This window comes from Stegodyphus dumicola, chromosome 6 (assembly GCF_044657685.1).
Source record: "Stegodyphus dumicola isolate Sdum_Otavi_A_Nest chromosome 6, ASM4465768v1".
Lineage (NCBI taxonomy): Eukaryota > Metazoa > Arthropoda > Arachnida > Araneae > Eresidae > Stegodyphus > Stegodyphus dumicola.
In genome coordinates this window covers 58,074,756-58,099,300 of record NC_140773.1, presented here as the reverse complement: position 1 = coordinate 58,099,300, position 24,545 = coordinate 58,074,756, and the positions used below count along the sequence as shown (strand labels likewise).

At 32.9% G+C, this 24,545-nt stretch overlaps 2 protein-coding genes across 2 annotated transcripts in view; one reads left to right on the top strand and one right to left on the bottom strand.

Moving 5' to 3' along the window:
• The window catches only part of LOC118195279 (NEDD4-binding protein 2-like), a 77,790-nt gene extending 58,145 nt beyond the window's left edge, over window positions 1–19,645 (bottom strand). Inside the window, exon 1 of the mRNA XM_035366564.2 lies at window positions 19,069–19,645. Within this exon, the coding sequence (XP_035222455.1) occupies window positions 19,069–19,267 (199 nt within the window). The 5' untranslated portion in view covers window positions 19,268–19,645. The remainder of the gene's footprint in view (window positions 1–19,068) is intronic.
• A 618-nt stretch (window positions 19,646–20,263) lies between these two features.
• The window catches only part of LOC118188303 (phospholipid-transporting ATPase VA-like), a 220,211-nt gene continuing 215,929 nt past the window's right edge, over window positions 20,264–24,545 (top strand). Inside the window, exon 1 of the mRNA XM_085818334.1 lies at window positions 20,264–20,473. The gene's annotated coding sequence lies outside the window, so the exon portion shown is untranslated. The remainder of the gene's footprint in view (window positions 20,474–24,545) is intronic.

Below are 24,545 nucleotides of genomic sequence, written 5' to 3'. Positions count from 1 at the left end.
TGGGGACATATGTGCTTGAAAGAAGACTCTCCTCATATTTTCAGACACATTTTAAGAAATAAAAATGTACGTCAATATTGATTTTGGCTTACAGTAATTCTGGAAAAGAAGCTTAGACTTTTTCCTTCCATCCTCCAAAATTTTCTTGAAACAGTATTATTAGCTGTGGTTCAAGAATATTGTTAACTACAGTACACAGTCCGTAATGCGGAAGTTCATTATCCAGAATGATCTGTAATCTGAACCTCAAAGCCACAAACTTTTTTTTGTATGCTTTACGCATGCACATTGGGAGGATATGTGTCCAGATACGTTAAAAAATGCTTGGCATAATTTATGGCCAGCTACCATATTTCATGGTGAGGACGACGATGATAGCCATGAATTTGAAGGTTTTCAGACATCGCAAACTAAACACAAAATTTTCCAGTTATTGGATTTTGTAAAGAAATGTGGAGAAGCGGTAATAAATGAAGATGATGTAACAGAAGTTTTTCATTGCGATGACAATGCCTCAATCATCAATCAATTAACAGATGGCAAAATCTGTAGTATGGTTCTAGATCCAGAAAATACTGCTTCCGATACTGAAGAAAGTGACAGAGAGGTTATTGAAAACGAAAAAATTTTGACTGAGAAGTTAGTCGGTATTCTCGACACAGCAACTACAGGACTTGAACAGTGGAACTTTGTAACTGAACAAGAAACTATATATGTTTATAGAATTAAGAGAACGTATTAGAACAAAAAACGCAGCAACTTAAACAACTTGCATTGAAAGAAATGTTTAATAAAGTAAATAAATAAATATTAAGCTTTTTTTTGTAAATTTTGATACCCTTTAGATCATAATTGTTCTTTATTTCATAAATTACGGTTTCATATTTTTAATTTATAATTTCTGTATGCCATCTTACTAGATTTAAATTGATGATCTATAATCGGGAAAACCCCCTAATCCGGAATCGCCTGACGAGTCCGGATTACAGACTTTGTACTATATTTGTTTTTATGCATACCACTGGTGCATACTATGCAAACAAGCCTACACTAAAATAGCTTGATTAAAGGTGGCTATTATAATTATTAGCAATTGTGCATTTTATAGATACAATAATTACATATGTCATTTATTTAATATTTAAACAATGTAATTATCCTATATAATATGGTAATTAAATTTCTTCCTCTCATTCAACTGATTTTGTTTATAAGATACTAATCAATTTTAGAAAACAAGTTATTTACTTCTCATCTAGAAACTTTACATAACATTGTTGATAATATTTCAATGAATTTATTGTAAGAGTTTATATTTTAATTATTTTAGTGACACATTTGAACTTACAGATATAATATTCAAATTTATTTACTACAGCGCAAAGTCCGAGATGAGAACTCAGCAATTCAGGATATTAAATTATCAGTTTAAATCTTGTATGAAACAGTGATTATAAAATAATGAAGCATTTATGACCTTAATGGAATCAAAATTTATAATAAAAAACTTTTTATATATATTTATATTGTTTTTTAAGTATTTATTTCAATATAAATTGCTTTGTTCTTTTGAGCTAATACTTTTTTTTAATTCAACAGATACATATTTTCTTGTTCAGTTACAAATTCTTCTAAGTCCTTCAACTGCAGTCTCAAGAGTTTGCAGTAAACTGTAAATCAAAATTTTTTTGATTCTCAGCAACCTCAATGTCATTTCCTTCACTAACGGCAGTGATACTTTTTGGATTTACAATCATACTAAAGATTTTGCTATTTGTTAGTTGACTCATGATTGGGCACTACCATTACAATGAAAAACTTGTCATATAATCTTCATTTAGTACAGTACAAAGTCCGCAATCCAGACTCGTCGGGACTTCGGCAATTCCGGATTATAGATCATCAATTTAAATCTGGCAAGATGGCATGCAGAAATTATACAACTAAAAATACAAAACTGTAATTTATGAAATAAAGAGAAATTATGATCTAAAGGATATCAAATTTTAGAAAAAAAAAAGCTCAATATTTATTTGTTTACTTTATTAAACATTTCTTTAAACATGCACTTGCGTAAAGCATGCATTATGTATGCACATTCTCTACACGCATACGTAAAGTTTGTGGCTTTGAGGTCCGGTTTATAGATCATTCCGGACAATATTACAGACTTTGTACTGTACCACTTTTGGTGTTTAATTAACTACTAGACACCCATTTAGAAAAATTAACTCTTTTAATAAATCGAAATATATACATAGCATTAGGATAACATAAATCTCAATGATCAATACGGTGTGTACATGGACTTGTAAAAACAGAATGCGAAAGTTCTCTTTTTGCAGTCACGTACAAATGAGATTCTTATCGCGCATGCATGAGGAGGAGAACTCAAGGCGCTGAAGAAATGGGGGGGGGCTGTTTCTTAGAGTGATTTTTAGTAGCAGTCGGGCAAAGATGTTCTAGGAAGTCACTCCTCGGAATGTTGCTGTCAGGACGCATAAAGAAGTTTGACCATACACCAGTTCAGCTAGAGAGCAGTTAAGTTCCCCTTTAAAGTGGTCCGAAATCCCAAAAGAACTGAAGACAATACGATAGTCCAATGTGCAGATGTATGACACATTGTGATTTGAGCGATCTGTGCTATCTTTCAATGATGCCGTTGGCTTGTGGGTGGTAGGTGGTGGTACGAGAAAGGCGAATACCAGAGTTCTTGGACAGTTCTCGAAATAGTTCACTGCAAAATTGACTACCACGATCAGTGGTGATCTGGGCAGGCACACCGAATCTTGAGATCTAGCCAGCATAAAAAGCAATGGCAATGGTCTTTGCCAGTGTATCTTTCAATGGATAGGCTTCAGACCAGTGAGTATGTATACCTGTTAGACAGATATTTCTTGAGATGAAGGAACAGGTCCAATCAAATCTATATTGATATGAGAAAAATGTTCACTGAAACTGTAAAAGAAGTTAAAGGAGAGTGCACATGACGAGACACTTCAGCTTTTTGATATTGTGTGCAAGCTTTAGCAAAGTTCGTGGCATCCTTTTTCATTCCGGGCCAGACAAATCGATCACTCATTGACTTCATTAAGACCCAGAATGGGAAAGATTATGCAGAGCTGAAAAGACAAGCTTTCTATGACTGTCTGGAACAAAAGGATGGATTTTCTTTGCCTAAAAAGAATTGGAGTACAGTGCCACTCTGTTGTGCTTGTAACATAGATTCATTGTTAATAGGAATGACATTAGAACCATTTTGATGCAAGAAAGAGCATCGGCTGGTCCATTTTTTGCCCCACTCACATGTTGAATATCAGTAGTGAACTGACCTATGACATTAAGTTGATTAATTCATTGAGGTGAGAGCTTGTCATACTTTGAGAAAAATGCTTTTGTAAGTGGCTTATGATCTGTAAATACTGTAAAGTTTGTATCTTCAAGCAGATATCTGAAGTTTTTGATAGCGACAAATACTGCTAACAGCTCTCGGTCGTATGCACTGTACTTTTGTTTCGTATAGTTTAATTTTCTGGAGAAAAATCCTAATGGTTCCTATGTTTGAGAATTGAGATGTTGGACGCAAACGCCTATGGCTTTGTCTGATGTGCCGCACATGAGAGGAATTTTCTTTTCAGGGTCTGGATAGACTAAATTTGTAGTCTGTGTCGGAAGCTCTTTACATGACTCAAAGGCTGTTTCAGTGTCTGTTGACCAATTTAAGGGTGTTTTGTCATTTTTCTTACTATGTCCATACTATGTTCATATATGTTTTCATACTATATCCAGCATGATTTAAAAATCTCCTATAGAAATTAAGGATTCCCCAAAAATATCTCAGTTCATTAACAGTTTCGGGTTTTGGAAAATCCTGGATAACTTAAATTTTTTCTGGTAAAGGAATGATTCCATTTTTGTTGATAACGTGACCTAAAAATTTTACGAATTCTGCAGCAAATGTGCATTTAAGAAGGCTGACAGTCAAATTATGACTATGAAGAAATTTTTAAGAGATTATGATTAATCTCTTAAAAATTTCTTTGATATGAAGTATATGTTCATCGAGGGATGATGGAGTAATCAGAATATCATCTATATATACGAAACAGAAATTTAAATATGACAGAATTTGATCGAGTAATCTTTGCATGGTTTGCACAGCATTACGTAAACCAAATGTCACGTAGTTAAACTTAAATAATCTGAAAGAAGTAACTATTGCCATTTTTGGTATATCCTCTTTATTCATTGGTACCTGGTGATATGCCTTCTTGACGTCTAATGTCGAAAAAAGTTTTATTGCTCAAATTGGATGTAAAATCATGTAGATGTCTAATTGGATAATTAGTGATTGAATTTATGGTAGTCCCCGCAAGGCCACCAAGACCTATCCGGTTTCTTTACCATGTGCGGAGGACTACTCCAGCAGCTTTTAGAAGGGCTACAAATGTCCTTTTTGCACTAAATAAATGAATTCTGCTTTTGTGGCTGCCAATTTGTCAGGCGCTAGGCGCCTAGCCTTAGCTGCTACCGGAGAACCTTTAGTTTCGATTACGTGTGTAATACCAAGAGTATTCTTATTAAAAGGCTGTTTTAAAACATCTTGAAACAGAGAATCATATTTTTAAAGTAAATCATTAAACACAAGTAACGGTTGCAAAACTGTAATTTGGGGTACACTATCTTGGGCATTTTGCCATCTGACTCAATGTTAGTCATGCTGTCAATTAATGTTTCGGATTTCAAATTAACAATAATGCCATAATTAAAAAGTCTGGTCTAAATTAACTAAATGTTTTCCATATACATCAGTTTTGGTACCATTTACTGCAATTAAATTGAGCAGCGATGTTGGTTTATATCGGTCTTGTGGAGTAGGAGGCAAAATAGACAATTTAGCTCCTGTGTCAACCAAAAAATGTGTTCTTAAGAGATTTTTCATATACAAGGAGGCAACAATTATTTTGGCCTATGGCGTTCATCACCACACACACTTTACCATCTAGTTTTCCGATTTAAAAGTGCAAGGTTTTTGCATTTAACGGCTTTTTCGCCAAACTTGGTTTGGTACCAACCCATGGATGTGTTTTGGGTTTCTTTAGTCATGGGCAAGGATCTAGATCTCGAATTAGAACGACCACAAGAGTGAGATCAAATATGAGAATACAACGTAAAAAGTTTATCTACTTTTCTATATAAATCAGATATTTGTTTCTGTAAATTATCTAAAGCATCACTTACATCAGTAAAATTAGTTACTTTCAATTTCACGTCCATTGCATTAAGCTGAGCAGAACTTGTGATATCAGAGATTTTGTCAACCATAGCTGCTAATTTTAGTAATTCAGATCCGACAAGAGGTTGCCCCAGTTCTTGAACTTGTCGGAGTAAAACAGATAGGCATTTGTCGCCTAAAATGATGTCTCTCAAATGATTTTTTTTTTTTTTTGAATTTTTGTTCTTCAGAGTCAGAAAAAACTTCAATTAATCTTTTTTTAAGAGTGTCATAAGCATCAATAACTGGAGGATGATCAATTATATCACTTACCTGACTTATGTCAGTCTCGATATGGCCGACCACTACATGGTATTTTGTGATATCGGCAGTTATCCCACTCTTGAAGAATTGACTTTCGCTCCATTGAAACCAAATACATGGATTATATTTTCAAAATGACAGTACTTTAACTGAGATTCTGTTGATTTCAGGTGCTTGCGTTGAAACGATAATATCGTTGTTAACAGACATGTTCAAACAATTAAAAAAGTGTTCTTAATGCCTATGAAATCGAATACACTCTCCCAAAAACTAGTGCAAGAAACGATATGAATGATGGAATTGGCAAATATTTACAATGCTGAAATCTTTTACCCAATGAAATATACGAAACGAAGGTAATGCAATCAGATAATCAGATTTCATTTAGAAAAGTGAAGTAAGACCTATGAGCTGAACTTCGGTACTGAGAAAAACAAAATAATTACCTTCCCCAAAGGTACCATGTTTCTGTGAGACACTGAGGTTACAATGGAAGGATAAGCCCATTTCTGACCCTACAAATATGTTAGTTGAAGGAACAGACTCACAGGTATTTGTCCTTCAGGAAACCAAGAGCACTTTCTCACACTCCTTTTGACCTTGTGCTTGGAAGACTGGACACACAACACCTCCATTCACATAAATGTGTCAAATCTCTTTTTTCAACTAATTGCATATTATTTCTGTACTTAGGATATTCGTACACATTCGAAATAAAACCACAATTCATGCACCATTCTTTCACACACCTTTCATCCTTATCTTGCAACTGAATCAAATAAGCAAAATCCATATGTTTAACTCTTTTGATGCCAGCCATTTTGCTCTCAAAATTATCCATAAGAAGCACAGTGAAATGATGTTCAAAAAGCCCTGTTAAATACTGTAACCCTAAACCCTAACTGTTTTCGCAACTTGGTATATTTTCAGTAAAATGGGAAATTGCCAGATTTGGCAAGATTTCGCTTCACTCGACTACGGGTCCATAACCTTCAGTCTAGTCAAATCTGCCAATTCCCACCTAGATAGACTACCAACAGTATATTCAGTAACTATGTACTACTGAACTTAAATTTTACAGTCGGCTAATCTTTACTGTACTCCTTGATTTATGTCTGAAAAATCGCCAAGCGTTAATGGTTGTTCGTGAAATCTGGAAGTTCGCTGCACTTTTTTGTAATAGTAATAGTAACCCTTTCATATGGACTCAGGTTTATGCCTCTTACTATTCTTTTTAGTTGCTGTGCTTGCTTCCATATGCATTGTATGGTCTTGGATTTTGAACTTGCTATTATTTTGCTGTGGGTACCATGGATACCATCATTTGAGTATATCTGAGGTGAGTAAGAGGATGAATATTGATTAAAAGCAGATCAGCCAAACTGACAAAAAATTTGGTTAATCTTTGGATTATGGTAACTTGGCGATTTTTTGGCGACCAACCCTGCTACAGCAACCTGCTAGTTTTCCTTTGGATGACATTTTGTTTTCACATAGTAAAGGCATTTTTTTTTTTTTTTTTCCTCTCAAAATTTTTTCTCATTTTGGTTTTGTGTAGCGGCCATCCTGAAATCGCTGCCGATCTTGGTGTCAAAAAAGAAATGATTCGATAAGGGGTACCGTAGGGTAAAATTTTACCTTCACAGTTCAACTGCTTAAACGGAAAATTATCGCATTTGACGGCATATAAGACGCACTATTTTCCTAAATTTGGTCTCAAAAAAGTTACCTGTGTCTTATACGTGAAGGATAACTCTCAATACTGAATGCTATTTTTAGCCTGGATAAAGGTCTAGACACACATAACTTTTTCTACATCTGCCATAATTATTTTGCGCATGCATGAAATATATCGCCAAAAAGCGCCAAAGCTCGAAGCTGATGTCGAAGTTCGAACAGGTTCGACGGTCACATTACGTCTATGGAGCCTTTCTTTGACTCAGCCGACACACATGTCGGTATCGGTGCTACTCTGTATAAACGTGTCGGTATCCGTGCTTAAAACTATTTGTTTAAAAAAATACCCTGCAAAATATGACTACAGGAAACAAGAGATTAAGCTATACAATTCAGTATAAACTAGGCGTGTTAAACTACGCCAAAGTGCATGGAAACAGAGCAGCAGCAAGGCATTTTGGTCCACCATCTACCAAAGAAATTATATGTACTTGGCGACTGCAGGAAGATCAACTGAAGACTGCTAAAAAACAAAAACATAACCTTCGATGCCCAGCTCCATCTTAGCCTGAACTTGAAAATGCCATAAAAATGTGGATGATAGATAAGAGGAAATCTGGGATAAGTGTTTCAACCAAAATGATAATCAATGAGGCCAAAGGATTTGCAGAAAAACATGGGAATCAGAACTTTTCAGTTTCTGAGGGCTGGTGCTACAGGTTCATGAAAAGGTAAGGCTTATCAATGCGCACAAAAACAACTATTGCATAGAAAATGCCAGCAGATTATGAAGAAAAAATACTAGCATTTCATAGGTTTGTTATAAATGCACGCAAGAAAACTACTTTTGAGCTCGGTCAAATAGGAAATATGGAGGAAATTCCACTCACATTTGATGTACCATCCAATAAGACTGTGAGTATTAAAGGGTTTAAATCAATAACCATAAAAACCACGTCATGAAAAAACCCAATATGTGGTAGTTCTAATATGTTGTGCTGATGGCACAAACTACCTCCGTTTTTCATATTCAAAAGAAAAACTTCCAACGTGTGTAATTGTTCATGTTCATCCGAAAGGCTAGACGGAAGAAGCTGGAATGAAAGCGTGATTACAGAACGTACGGGCGAGGCGACCTGGTGGACTCTTTTTGGATCAGTTTAGAGCCTATAGAACTAAAACCATAAAGAATAAAGAGAGAGAATTAAAAACCTAAATAGCTGTCCTTCCTGATGGACTGACTAGCCAACAGTAGCCTTTAGATTTATTGGTGAATAAGCCATTTAAGGAAAAAGTGTGAAAACGACGATAAAAGTGGATAGGAGAGCCACATCACGGCCTCACACCCTCAGGTAGAATGAAGCGGCCCTCTATTTCACAAGTGTGCGAGTGGGTCAAAAGATCTTGGGAGGACGTAAAGGCTGAAGAAATTGTTAAGTCCTTTAAGAAGTGCGTAATCAGTAATGCTCTTGACGGAACAGAAGACGACGCATTATTCGAAGAAGGTGATACTAGCGATGACGGAAACAGTAGTGAAGACGATATTCTCGTTTTCGATGATGATGATAGTGAAAAGGATTTTTTATGGTTTTGAAAGTGATTAAAGTCTAATTTCATGATAGGCAACGTTTTCCTTGAATCTGTGTTTTTTGTTGTTTTATTTTGTATTATGTTTGATTGCTTGACGTTCATTCATTTATTCATTATTGAAATTTACATATCATGTTCAAAATAGCTTGCCGTTTGTTAATTTTCCTTGATAAAAATATGTTTGGTAATTGTATTCACTGATTGTTTATTTGGCTTTTACGAAACGCGAGAACTAAAAGAAAGCACATTATAAGTTATTGTGGTACCGCGCTACAGCGCGGACTATTAAAACTTTTTTTTCTTGTGTGTGGCCTTCTAAATAAGGGTGCATCTTATATGCCGTCAAATACGGTATATAGAAATATGGCTACTTTTCTATTATTGGGACTGGATTAAAAATTGTAGGTATGCATGTGTTCGTGTACATATTTATAAGTGCATGTACATGTGTGTATGCACACACATATATATATAGACATACATACATTTCTGAATCTGATCACGTTAACAGAAGAGTACTAAACTGTGATAAATCATTTAAAGAAAGATGTTCTCACAGTCTGAAGCAAACCCACCTGATAAATTATACGAAGAAAGTACACAACTCTCATAAATGTGCAAAAATTTATAATTTGAAAATAAAAGCTGATCTTTAGAATATGGTAACTGGTAGTTTGGCGACATTTTGGAGGCGATAAAGGTTACTACCTGGGACTTTGGTAATAATGTGAGCAGTACTCAGTTCCAATTATGCATTATTTTGTGTGAGGGAAATGAGAGATCATGGGATATGTCATGTGATATTAATGGACGAATTACGGTTCTTTAATCGGAAAAGGGGGGAAATTGGGAAAAAATCTGGAAATTTTGTATTTGGCTTTATTCTGTGTTGTGTGAAACAGTGTTCGTTAATTTTTGGATCCCATGGCCCTAACTAAAGTGAATTCGAAATGGGTATTTAGTGCGATTGAAAGGGGTAGTAATAAGTGTTTCTTTAAGGTTGTGCGAGATAGAAGTAAAGATGTTTTTTTAAGTTATTTATTTTACCTGGTACCTTGCTGTGAACTATAAGTATGATTTTAAAGATCCTGAAACAGAAATAAGAAAAGTTTATCGGACACGTAATCAAGATTCTGAAGAAGAATAGGTAAGTTAGTATTTTTAATTATTTGAGGATATTATTTTTATGCATTGTTCTAAATGTAAGGTAGAAGTAAAGTAATTTGCGTAAACGTGCATGGAAATAATTTAAATATTTGACACTAAGTATTTGTAACCATTTGTAATGTTTGCGGTATGAATTAGTTAGTGACGTTTGTAATATAATAGATAATGTAGAGGTAAAAGTTTTTGGATATTTTATTTATTTTATATGGGGAAATGTTCATATTTGGAAAGGGTATATACTTTTTCGCGATCAGGTAATTTCATATATGTTCTTTTTACCGGGTTTAAAGATTCAGAAAATTGTTATGCATTTTCGTGAAATTTTTCTAATTTATGAGAAAAAAGCAGTGTACATGGATTATTGCGAAAGGTGGTTCTAATTCTAAATGAAGTGAAATATTTCAACAATCTACAAAAATAATCATTTTATTTACAAAGCAACTTTCGTTGCATCGAAGGTTCACTGCTAACTAACTAAGTCGCAAACTAAAAACTAACATTCCTTTTCAGAAGCGAAGCGCCCTCCAACGGCGATACATAAATCATTTGGGGGATTTTTCCACACTCCCCACCTGATAATTTTTGCAAAAATTATCACTATTTCAGCATACAAATAATAAAATATAAGAAAGCAACTTACATATCAAATACATTCAACTGATGTAAATATAAACTGCAAAAGGAAATTCTATAAAATAAACAAATATAGTTAACTGCATCAACTCAAATGTTACTCAATACGTAAATATTAATTCAAATTACAAACAGTAAATTATTAGTAATAACTAAACTAATTATCTAAAATTAATGTTAGTGAATATAAAATACAAGAAGTAAAATTAAAAGGTTACAAAATTAGTTCATTTTCAGTCTGATAGTTCAAGGGGGTATATCAATTGCACAGGTCTCTTAAAAGTCCCCCTTTTTAGTTTTTACCACACATGATCGTACAAGACCATCACGTCCTTTGAAGACTTGAATTACTCGACCTAAATCCCAGAGGAACTTAGATTTAGTTGTTCCTTCAAGTAAAACTATATCACCAATTTTAAGATTTTTCTTGGCTTCTGGTGTACCAAAGAAGTGAGCATTTCTCAGCTGAAGAAGATACTGATTTTTCCAGAACTGTTTTATAAGTGTTGTCTGATATTCTTTTCGTTTTATTACACTCTTTCTTGTTGGAGAGTTATTCAGGATCTCAGCAAAGTTGTATGGATATTCATCCTTATGTCCGATCAATAGAAAATCAGCCGGTGCAAGCGGTTCAGGTTCATGTAAATCGTTGTAAACGTAGGTCAAAGGACGTCTATTCACAATATTTTCGACCTCTGTCAACACAGTCAAAATTCTTCAAAATTCAATTGAGCTCTGCCTAATATCTTTTTCAACGGTTCCTTTATGGTTTTCATAAGGCGTTCATAAAAAGCTCCCCACCATGGAGCAAGCTCGACGATAAATTTCCAAGTCAAGCCTTCATTTGCTAGAAAATTTTTAAAGTCTGTACCTTTAATTATGCTGTAAAAATACTGTAAATCTTTGGCAGCATATTTGAAAGTTTTCGCGTTATCTGAATAAAAGGTGCGACAGTTTCCTCTTCTCGAAATGAAACGTCTGAGAGCCAAAATGAATTTGTTTGCAGACATGTTGGAAATGAGTTCGAGATGTAACGCTCGTGTAACTGCGCACGTAAACAATACGATGTATGATTTCTGAATGTCGTTTCCAGACCTGATGTAAACTGGACCTGTGAAATCCACGCCTGTAACATAGAAAGGTGGAGTTTCAACAATTCGATCTTTAGGTAACTGAGCTGTCATTTGTTTCGCTGGTTTTACTGCGTATTTCCGACAAATTAAACAGTTCCCTATAACTTTCTTTACCAACTGACGGCCTTTAGGAATCCAAAATTTCTGTCTTAGTTTGGCTAAAGTTGCTGCAACTCCCGCATGCAGAACGTTATTATGTTCCCTTTTTACAATTAATTCAGTAAATTTGGAATCTTTAGGAAGAAGAACTGGATGCTTCTCGTCAACTGTATATTCGGTTTCTTCCAATCTTCCCTTAATTCGAAGAATTTTATTTTCATCAAGAAACGGTGCCAAGCTGAATATATCAGAGCTTGGAGAAATTGACTTGTTAGATTGAAGAGCCTTAATTTCAGGTGTGAAGAAATCCATCTGGGCTTTACGAACACAAAAAATTTCAGTGTCCTGAATTTCAGAAGCACTTAATGTTCCACTATTAGCAGGCAGTTTTCTTGCCTTAGCAACGAAACGTCTAACCCATGCCATAATTCTGAGATATTTCAGCACATTACTGAATTTTGTTATATCCAATAGTTGATCATCTCTTTTCACAACAACGTCATAAACAGATATCTTACTACGGAATTCTAGTTGCTTATCGTTTCCCACGTCAAACTTCGGTTGAACTGGCCAGTCTATACGTTTGTTTTGCAACCATTCTGGTCCAAACCACCAAAGTGAACAATTTCTTAAATTAGCAACAGTAGTTCCTCGTGATATGATGTCGGAGGGGTTATCTTTCCCACGGCAATAATGCCAATTATTGCTTTCAGTTAGTTTCTGAATTTCATAAACTCTGTTTTTGATGAAAGATTTAAATTTTTCGGGAGATCCCTGAATCCAAAAATACGTTATTTGAGAATCAGTCCAGTGGAAGGGGATTACTTCGTATTTTAAAGATTTTGCTATTTTATCACTCAATCTAGCGGATAAAAGCACACCCAAAAGCTCCAATCTAGGAAGTGTAAGGGATTTCAGAGGTGCAACTCTACTCTTGGAAGCAACAAAAACTGTTTGAAAAGTTCCATTGTTCAAAACTATTCTCAGATATACCACGCATCCATAAGCTTTCAAACTAGCATCAGAAAAGCTATGGAGTTCTATTTGTTTCACATCTGCATCTAATATTCCTTCTAAATAGTACCGGGGAATTCTGAGGTGGTTCAGTTCTTCAATTTCTTCGTACCAGGCTTTCCATTTATAACTAAGATCAGGTGGCAGTTCATCGTCCCAATCAATTTTGGCAGACCAGATTTCCTGAATCAGACACTTTATTCTTATAGTGAAAGGGCCATAAAATCCAACAGGATCAAAAATACGGCCTGCGGTTTGCAATAGAAAGCGTTTTGAGTTGATTGACGAGGAAATAAAATTTGTCAAGTGCTGAGTGTCAAAATAAAAATTATCATTATCCGTATCCCAGTTAATTCCTAACACTTTAATTGGGACAACTTCAGGAGATTCTTGCATCGAAAATTCTTTGCGATGCCAAATATCTTTGAGTTCTTTGGAATTAGTATGCCACTTATGTAGTGACATGCTAGCTTCATTAAAAATGTTCACAATTTCTAAACTTGTTTTCAGGGCTTGTTCTAAATTTTGTTGACCACCAATAATGTCATCAACATACAGGCAGTTCTTTAAGAGTTCTACTGTTTCAGGATATATTTCTGAATATTTTTTAAGGTGATGCTTAATAGTAGCAGCTAGAAGAAAGGGACTAGATTTTACTCCAAACAAAACTCTTGTAAATCTAAAGGTTTTCAAACTTTCATTGTTATCATTAGGATCATCTTTCCAAAAGAATCGTGTAACGTCCCTGTCTTCTTCATTTAACTCTATCTGTAAGAATGCTTGTGTAATGTCCGCTGTAAAGGCTATCGAATTTTGTCTAAATGTGATCAATAAATCAAAAATATCAGGATATAGGTTCGGACCAGTACATAAACAGTCATTTAGAGAGAGTGTTTTTGGTTTATGGGCTGAAGCATCATAAACTATTCTTAGTTTGCTTGTTGCTCTATCATTTCTGATGACTGCTCTATGAGGTAAATAAAATAGGGTTTTATCATTTTGATTGTCTTCTTGAACTGGTTCAATAATATGTTTTAACTCGTAATCCTTTAAAACCTCTGTGTATTGAACAAACAAAAAGTTATCAATTTTAAATTTGTTACTCAATTTCTTAAATCTTTCAAGTGCTATATCCCTATTACCTTCCATTAAATGTTTTGAATTCGGTTTCGAAGGTAATTTTACTTGGTATCTGCAGTTCTTATACCTGATATCAGATTCGAAAGATTTCATAATTTCTAAATCAACAGTTTTGTCGTTTTGAGTATCACTTTCCAAACCCAAGTTTTCTAGTTTCCAAAACTGTTGTAACTGATCTGATATCAAGTTTTCATTTACAATTACTTTCATAGTTAATAATTCACTGTGATCATTATTTACTTTACCCTGCAAACACCACCCAAATAAAGATTCTGTGGCTACTACATTTCTTGAAATTCTTTTAATTTTACCAGTAATTATAGAATAGTAGAAATCTACCCCTATGAGAATATCAATTTTGTCACTTTTTCTACAACAATCTGCTAATTGTAAATTTTGTAAAATTTTATTTTTCTTAGCAAAGTTCAAATCTGGAGGAGAGATAACAGTATTGGATATATTTTCGGTTTCAAGAAGCTCAATATATATATTAAGATTAGGATCGTTTACATTTTCTAGTTTTGCTCTAACAACATTAAAGGTTTTTTCTAACGCACTTTTATCACCAAAGGAATAAACAGAAAGTGATTCTTTTCTAACAATCGGAAGTTCCATTTTAGTAGATACATCTTTGGTTATGAAAGATCTCATTGATCCATTATCAAAAAGAATTCTGACATTTTCAGATTTATCATTATTTCGAATCAATGCAGAAGCCGTTTGTAATAATATTTTATTAGATCTATTTTCATCGGAATTATATGACGAAACAGCGGAAATAACGCTCGAATCCGACGTTTTCTTTTTAGGTTTTTCATTATCTTTTTTCTGATGGAATGAATAACAAATGGCTTTCGAGTGTTTATTAAAGCAGAAGGCACAGTTTATTTTTTGTTTACAATTTTGGATCCGGTGATACCGACGTAAACATAAAAAACACCGCGATTCACTTTTTAAGATCTCCTTTTTCTTTTCTACACTTAAAACTTCGCAATCCGCAGATTTATGATTTGTGTTCCCGCAGAACAGACACTGCGATTCGGATGACGCCGCTAATAACTCAACTGTAGACGGCTTGCTCGTTATGCCTGGAGAATGTTTATGTTTGAAGGGCAAATGCTTTTCCAATCGCGAATATTTTTCTCTAGAATTATAATTAACAGAAGCTGCACGTTCTCTACTGAATACTTCGTTCCTCAAAAAGGCTAACAAACCTTTTAAATCCCAATTTTCGTCTTTAATTTTTCGGCTATAATCAAGAACGAATTCATTAGGAAGTAATTTCAAAATTAAAGGCGTTAAGAGATTTCCGTAGGTATCAGAGTCTATTTTTAATGCTTCAAGATTTCTTATCTGTACTTCGGCGTGATCTAGAAGTTTTCTTAATCCGTTTATATCATTAGGATTTCTAACAGGTGAAGTACTTAAGAGTTGTCCTAAATGCGAATTAATTAAGATGTTCTTTTGACCAAATCTGGAACGTAACAGTTCAAGAGCAGCTTCGTAATTATTTTCGATGAGAGCGAAACCAGAAATAGCTTTGGAGGCTGAGCCACCAAGAAAGCTTTTTAAGTAAATTAATTTTTCTATTTTTGATAAATTCGGATTTTTATCAATCGCATTTTCGAACTGACCTATGAATTCTAACCAATCCGAAGAATCACCATAAAATTTAGAGATCGTTAATTTTGGAAGACGAGTGAATTTGTTACTTTCGTTTTGGGATTCTGTAACGGTTTCATTAGAAGTGTATCTATTTGCATTGTCCGAATTTTCCAACTTATTCAACTCTTTCAACTTTTTCTTTCCTCTAAACTGCCACACTTGTATTTTCTCTTCATATTCCAAAGCGGATGAGATTTCAAGTTCAAATTCGTCTTCTTCGACTTTTAATTCTCGTTCTATTTCAGCGTCTAAATTGCTCAAGGATTTTGATTTTTCGTTTAACTGGTCTAAAATTTCTTCTAATACATTTACATTTATACTACTATCATCTTTATTCAGTTCGGTTTCAATTTTCTTTAATATCTTGGACACTCCGGTCCTCAATACCTTTCGTTTCGATTTCAGTTTAGCAATAAGATCTTCCATATTATATAAAAATAGAAAATACAGGCTTACCTTGGCTGTCTTCGCATAAAATGATATCCAAAATTAAAAAACACAAACTTCTAAATTGGCCAAAGGTTCTCGGCACCGATGCGCCATATTGCAAAAGGTAGTTCTAATTCTAAATGAAGTGAAATATTTCAACAATCTACAAAAATAATCATTTTATTTACAAAGCAACTTTCGTTGCATCGAAGGTTCACTGCTAACTAACTACGTCGCAAACTAAAAACTAACATTCCTTTTCAGAAGCGAAGCGCCCTCTAACGGCGATACATAAATCATTTGGGGGATTTTTCCACATGGATATAGTGAAGAGTGCGCGCAATGCCATTTTTGTGCAATTCTGGGATGTTTTTTTAAGTAAAAATAAGTCGACGTGTACATCGTTTAGTGATATTTTAATTAAATGATAGTTATTTTGTGAATTTTATGTTTGTAGGAATTTGGTATACATTTAAGTTGAAGTAAACGTGCATGGAGATAATTTAAATATTTGACACTAAGTATTTTTAATGCTTGCGGTATGAATTCGTTGGTGACGTGTATAATATAATAGATGATTTAGAGGTAAAAGTTTTTGGATATTTTATTTATTTTATATGTGGAAATGTTCATATTTGGAAAGGGTATATACTTTTTCGCGATCAGGTAATTTCATATATGTTCTTTTTACCGGGTTTAAAGATTCAGAAAATTGTTATGCATTTTCGTGAAATTTTTCTAATTTATGAGAAAAAAGCAGTGTACATGGATATAGTGAAGAGTGTGCGCAATGCCATTTTTGTGTAATTCTGGGATGATTTTTTTTAAGTACAAATAAGTCGGCGTGTACATGGTTTATGTGTATGTGTTATTTTGAAAAACGCGTAAGGAGTATGGTATTGTGCACTTTTTCCCAATTTTGCAGTGAATATTTGTCATGATTAAGCAGTTTTGTTAGATAAAATTTCTAGCATAAGTGTAATTCGGCTAGTAGATTTTTGGAAGAAGTGTTCAGTAGATAAAAAGAAAAGAAACATGTCTTTACTTTGTGAAGACAAAATGGCGGCGGGGAAAAAAAATAGAGAGTTGCTGTAGGAGAGTTGGTCGCCAAATTTTCACCAAAAAAAACGCCAAGTTACCATAATGTAAAGATCAACCAAAATAAATAATCTTTTCATAGTCTAAAGCATATCCATGTGATAAATTACATGACAAAAAATACATATCATTCATAAACATGCAAATATTAACTATATTAACCGTTCTATCCTTAATGAAAACAATTGGGTAGAGTAGACTTTAAGATACCCCTTGTACTATGGCGAAGTTGTTTTGATTTATTGCCAAGTTGTTGTTTCATTTATGATAGCCTAAGTAGTTGAATGTTATGGAAACCCTATTGTGACGTAATCCGGTGCATGATTCTGGGAAATTTTGAATCACGGGATGTTTTGTAAGCGTTTTTGTGGTGTGTTTTGGTTAGATTCTTTAGGCGGTAGAATGGCTGAATGTAGTAAGATTAATTTGAAGTTTCTGTATGATTTGGAGCGAAAAGGGAAAAGAGCTTTAATTGACTGGTGTGTAAATAAAGGTTTACTTAGTAGCCATTATAAATGTCCTGTATGTAGGAAGGATATGCGTCTAGTCGAACGTAAAAACTGTTTAGATGGATTTGTAGGAAGAAAGGTTCAGATGGTCAGTATGTGAAGCGTTCGATCAGAAAGAGTAACTGGTTTGAAAAAAGTCTTATGAGTATGACTGATATTTTTATTTTTACGTGGCTCCGGGTGTACGAAGCAAACTCAAAAATCATGGTAAGTGAATATTTGCTTTTGGTAGTGATTAAATGTGTAATGTTTTTCCTTTTTTATGTTATTTCATTGTTTGGTTTAAAATGCATTTTATTGAGATTATGTATTTTTTGTTTGTCTATATTGTAGAATTTGGGACTCCTCCGACTTTTTAGGTGAAAATATATCAAAGCATACATGGACAAAGTAAAGGGAGTGTGCAATGCAAGTTTGTGCAATTCTGGGATTTGTTTTTTGTGAAAACAGGTTGACGTGTACATGGACAAAGTTAAAAGAGTACGCAATGCCATTTTTTTGCAAGTGAAAATAGGTCGACGTGTACATTGATAAAGTCAAAGGAGTGCGCAATGCCATTTTTGTCCAATTCGGGTTTTTTTTTTTTAAGTGAAAATAAGTCGATGTGTACATGGATACCGAGTTTGTGCAATTGTTTGTTTTGTTATTTTGGCTTTGTGTAGCAGCGATTTTTGGCGAAAAAATCGCCGCTTCGCAAGCCAAAATAACGGGTCAAAGAACTGCACAAAATCGGTATCCTTGTACCAAGGGGTACCCTAAACTATACTTTTACCAAAAAATCATCTGAACCGCAAGAATCAGATCTGTAACTCTTTAATTTAGGTAGGATGTTAAGCAGTTTGGTCTGATAATGAAATTAGAGGGTTTGATGGTCAACATACTACATATTTCATGGTCGTGATTGGGTTAAAAATATATAATGCAATTTTACTTATTAGTGCTGATTTGTTATCTTCAGAGGAAGACTTCTATGAGAAAAGAGCTAGAGTAAGGGTTCACTGCATTTTTATACCCACTTGTACAGTTACTCAACACACTATACATTTGATTTGTTTTCAGTGAAGTACTTCCAATTCGTGTGATCTGTCAAGAATTTTCGTTACGGGAAACAATATCTGCACTATATTTTTTACAACTTATTTTGTACTTAGCTAGAGAAATCCGTATTACATGATTAAATCTACACATTTCGTGAATTTTACTCTCAAGTACAGTAACGATACGTGTACGGTATTTAAATACAAACTTTCTAGATTAAATACAGATATATTGTGATACAAATATTATTAAATCCAAAAGGAAATACTGAACATTAAAGTATAAAACAAAACTATTTCAACAATATTTTAAAATTTTGTATCTATTCCATGCTTACCATTGTATGCACATTCGGAAAATATCATAACAATAACATCTTCCTCAAGTTTATCTTTAAATATTTCTTTCAAATATCTGAGAGATTCTACAGGATCTGTGTCATCTAATACTGCAGAGGAATTTCTGAATATTTCAGCTTCAGAATAGTTCGATACTGGTCGATATGATTTATATTTTCCTCTCGCTTTTTTTGGCATGGTTATGAATTTGGATGTTTTTTAGGTATATAAATTAGCGTAAAAAGATTTGATTGATATACTGCACGTGGTAACATTTGAAATTCAAAAACACAACACATATTTACAAATGTATGATCGTAAGCAGTACGGTAACTGCAGGAATATTCCGCAACCATATCGTATAGCAGCCTTAGCGCCCAGTTAAAAAAGTCATTCCTGGGTAATTTCTAGTCGCTTATTTTTAGCGCCAATATTCTACATGCAATACTTTTGCCAAGCAAAGCTTTGATAGTTTTGAGGGCATATATTTTTTATAGTCCGCATGTGAAATGAAGGCGATAAGCTTGCCAATCTAGTTCACTTCTCAAAGAACATAAACCAGTTATCGGCTTGGATTGTTTCCTATATTTACTGTTACACGAAGTGCAGTGTAAATATCAAAGCATTGAGATGTTTCAGAACTTCATCCAAAAACGTTTCTCGAAAATAAACTTTTTTAATATACTCTGCAAAAGTAAAATAAATAATCCAAATTTGATTATCAGTTAATTAATATTAGAGAATTTACATGATGAAATACTGATAAAACATTCGTATGTTTAAGATGATTTTTTTAAATTAAGTAATTTTATAATATCTGTATAATGTTTTATTTCAGCTATTATAAAATATACAAAAATTTTATATTCTCAAATATAATTTCGAAATAATTTAAGAAAAAATGAAAATAGTTTTTAAACATTGTCAAATGTCAAAACTCTGATTTTGTGAAAAAAAAGAGATGTGTATATGTATGTTTGTTTAAATTTTGGATTGCATTATGGTTTTTAAATTGCTTGCAATTTGTATTTGTCGCGAAACCAGCTCAGAAATAGTAATTATTATACTATTAAATGACTTCAACTTCGAAATAAAGATACTGCGTCCTATTGGTTAAATCTTGTTCTTTCTGATTGCCTTACCTTCGTTCCGTATATTTCATTGGTTAAAAGATTTCAGCCCTGTAAATATTTGCCAATTGCATCATTCATATCGTTTCTCGCGCTAGTTTTTGGTAGATTGTATTCGATTTCGTAGGCGCGCGATGGTTGTGCTTTGAAAGGGAAAAATTTTGTTTATGTTTGATGGGTGACTTTGTGTGTGAAAATTTTCGCCGTGTGTTTGTAAATAAGCTTAAATATTCAGATTCAGGGTGGATTAAATTCTATTGAATTAAAAATAATGGTAAGCGATCTTGTATACTTATTTAATATGGTGCTACCAAAGTAGCACCTTTAATATATATAAATTTAATAATGTTTATGTTATATTTTTCATAGAATTAAAAATTTAGACCAAATAAAATTTCGAGAGTCTGTTTCGTCCCCGACTCCAGATTAATATATATATATATATAATTTTTAATTCTATGAAAAATATAACAAACATTATTAAATTTATGAACTTTAGTTACTAATAAAATAATTAACTGAATCATTGAGAATGTTTTAGTGTTTGAAATAATTGAAGCTATTTTCAAAAATAGTTAATCGCTTCATTTAAGGAAACTGTCAATTGTGAAAACTTTGAAATACTGCTTTAAAGAGAATTTATATTCCAAATGCCCAACATAGAAAGGATTCATATAATGCATATAATAAATATATTTATGAAAATTACAGTATTGAGAAAGCTTAAGATGTGCATTGCAAGAATGTGTTGTCTGTCCTAAAGTATTCATTAGAAATTAGGACAGATAGATTGTATGGATAAGTATGTTTGTGAATTTTGCGTAAGGAGTGGGATATCTTTTTTTTTTTTTTTTTTTTTCCATCTGGAAAGAAACAGTTTATAACAGAATTCTCAAGCTTATCGCCTTCATTTTGAACTAGAATTAATGAAAAATAATAGTTTATTATGGGCACTGTCGAACCAATGAAATACTCTTGTGTTGGATCATTCCCTGGCAGATATCTGACTAATAAAAGGAATTTTCTTTTCCTTTCAAGTGAGATATATGGCTTTTAAGAAGTCATTGGATACTTGAAGCTGTTTAATATTATTCTGTCGTTCTGGATATTCAGCGGTTAATTTTGCGCGAAATAATTCTGAAAAATGTTATAGTACTTAATTTTGTGCATTATTATTTAATTAATTTTTTGGCTCTAGTGTAGAACTGGGTGCCTCTTTGATTAGCGACAAATTTTGCTCCATTTTGGCTATAAAACCCCATTTCTGGTTACCATGATAGTTTTAATTTTGTTTTAGCTTCCTGATTTTTTTTAAATGAAAATAGATCTATGTGTACATGGACAAAGTTAAGGCAGTGCACAATGCCTAGTTTGTGCAATTCTCTGATTTTTTTAAAAGTAAAAATAGAGCGATGTGTATATAGACATCGAGTTTGTGCAATTTTTAATTTGTTATTATGGTTTTGTGTTGCCATCTTGAAATTGTGCCTTCCTGGCGCCGATCTTGGCATAAAAAAAAAATCGCCAGAAAAACAAGGGGCACCCAATTGTAAACCTTTACCAATTTTTCACTTGCAATGTATGAATTAATTTTTAAGCTAATATGATTCTCTTAGTTAACATACAAGTGTTATTTCGTAGTACACTAATAATCCCATGATTCTCTAATGAATTAAATAAATGAATGTGTGAAAATCATTATGAATTAATTTAATCATCTCCTTAATAAATGAATGTGTGATATGAGTTACATGAGAATGATAATGGGAGAATTTAAAGGTAGATCTCTATATAGATTTTTGAGACTTGGCGATAAGATTAAACTAACATTAAATTAAATTAAGATGGATCAATTATTTTATTGTTTTATTTTACAAAATAACTATTCAATAATAAGCAATAATTAGTTGAAGGAATCTCTGTTAAAACTCGTGGAAAAAACCACAAAAACTCTCACATAGTCAGCTTATTCACCAGGATTTAAACTGGTAGTTCTTAAATTGATATAGTGGTTAGATATTTTGCTGCTTGACCACTGATGAACCTTATAAAAGAACCTTATAACCTTATAAAAGAATTTTTGCTCAAAGATGACTAACAGTATCAGTGTTCCAGACGGTTTTGATTTTCTGTGAAGGCAGGAAAATCTTTGATAATAGTGATATTTAAAGTTATTATTGGCCTCAGATGCAGTCACTATGGGAGATTGTATTGTTTTCAATGTATTAAATGTTTTCAATTTCAAATACAGTATAGCAAAATTTGGTTGTAATAAGTGCAGGGTGGCTGATAAAAGGTTATGTTTATAACCATTATTTATTGCATTCTTTATAAGCTATGCATTTTGATGAATTACCAGATATATAAAAATTAGACAAAATCGTGTATTGACACAAAATGCATTTCTTCATAATTTAAAAGCATGTTGATAATAAAAATGGTAGCTGTTGATATTTTGTACATAAAAATATGATTTTTTTTAACAATTTCGCTTTGCTGTTACTCAGGGTGCTCCTTGTAATAACAGACTAGTGTATACTTTGAACAAAGTTCTCTGTGTGGTAGTTGAAAATTTTATGCACCTATGTCTGCATTATGTATTTATTCACAGCTTTCAAAATTTGTTAATTGAATCTTTAGTCGAATTCATTCATCATATTAGTAATTCACTAGTCAAATTCCATTATAATGAACTTCAAAAGACCAAAGGATTTGATATACTTGTGTCAATATATCCAATTTGATAAGAAAAATGGATTATCTTACAAAAACACTTAAAAACTGAAAGGTTTTTAGATTTTTATGGATACCCAAAAGGGTTTGTTAAGGCTTTTTTTAATGCTTTCACTGAGCATGCAGTCTATCAGTCAGTTGTCGCACTTGCTCCTGCTTTTATTTTTTTTTTGGGGGGGGGGTTCTTTTTAGCTTTATCATTAAGCATCATTTTTGCGCTCGCACCACATACAGTTGAACACCAAAATCACAAAGTTTTTAAAAGCTGAAAAGAAGTGTATGTTTAGAGCTTCCGATGGAGTGTTGGCATACATTTTTGTATTCTTTTCAGTTTTTACCTAGCTCATCATATCAATATATTCAGTTTTTTTAGTAAGATGACTAACACTTTTTTTTTTAAATCTTTTCATTGTTAACTTTGTATGTGTTAAATTATTTATTAAGTATCAGGTTCCTTTCAGGTATCAGGTCAAATAAAATTCAATTCAAAAGCAAAATCACAATATATTTAAAAAGAACATTGAGAATTCCCGATAGAGAGTTAGAGTTTTTCTCACATATTTTAATATTCGTCATAATTTTTCTTTCAAAACTTTGCCTAACATATTACCATAAAAAGGAAAACATATATAATGATGAGTCCAACTAATGTAGTTTCACAAAATTATTGGTACTGTTCTGTTATCAGAATTGGATCCAGAAATGTATGCATGTATATATGCACATACATGCATATACATTCATACATTTCTGAATCTGACCCCAATAACAGAACAGTACCAAATATTGAATACTAATTAAACAGGTCGTAATATTAAAACATGTTTATTTAAATCAATGACATTGAAAAGTAGCAAAAACATATTCTCAAGAACTGCACTTATTGTTTTTAAATTGCTTAGATTTTTATTTGATAAGTATCCAGATTAAATTTGAAGGTATTTTAGGCTTTACTGAATAGCAACATGCTGACAAGTGGAAGGTAAAAGAATTTATTACAGCGGCAACATATTGCTTTCATAGAGTCGAGTTTGTTAATTAAATTGAAAAAAAAAAAATGAATATTTTACATTTTCCCGATTATAACTGCAACATGTCTCATGTGCTAAGATAAGAATGCTTTATTTTGAACAGTAGCCACTATTTGCTTTCATACAATTAAGTTTGTTAATAAAAAATTCATTAGAATTTTACAAAATATTAAATAAATAATAAAGCAAATTGGAAATTCAAAATTGGGTCTTCCAGGTGCACATGCTGAGGTGGAGGACTACATTATTCAAAATTTAATGGCTCCAAGTACTATCGTTTTTTCAAAATGTGAGAAACATACATTCATATAATGTAGAATCTTCATTATTTAATTTCTTTAAAAATAATATAGGGTGATAATATTTGGTGGCAACAATTTGGAAAAGGATACGCTGTTTATAGTGAGGCAATGCAACACATATTACATTAAACTGTAAGAATCACTCACATTTACAAATTTAATATTAGGACTGATTTTTGGATTTTGTTTAATGGAAATGCTAGCAACAAATTAAATATATGAACAAAATTTAAATGCTGCAAATGAAAAGCTTTGAAAATTAAGCATTGCAAATAACGTA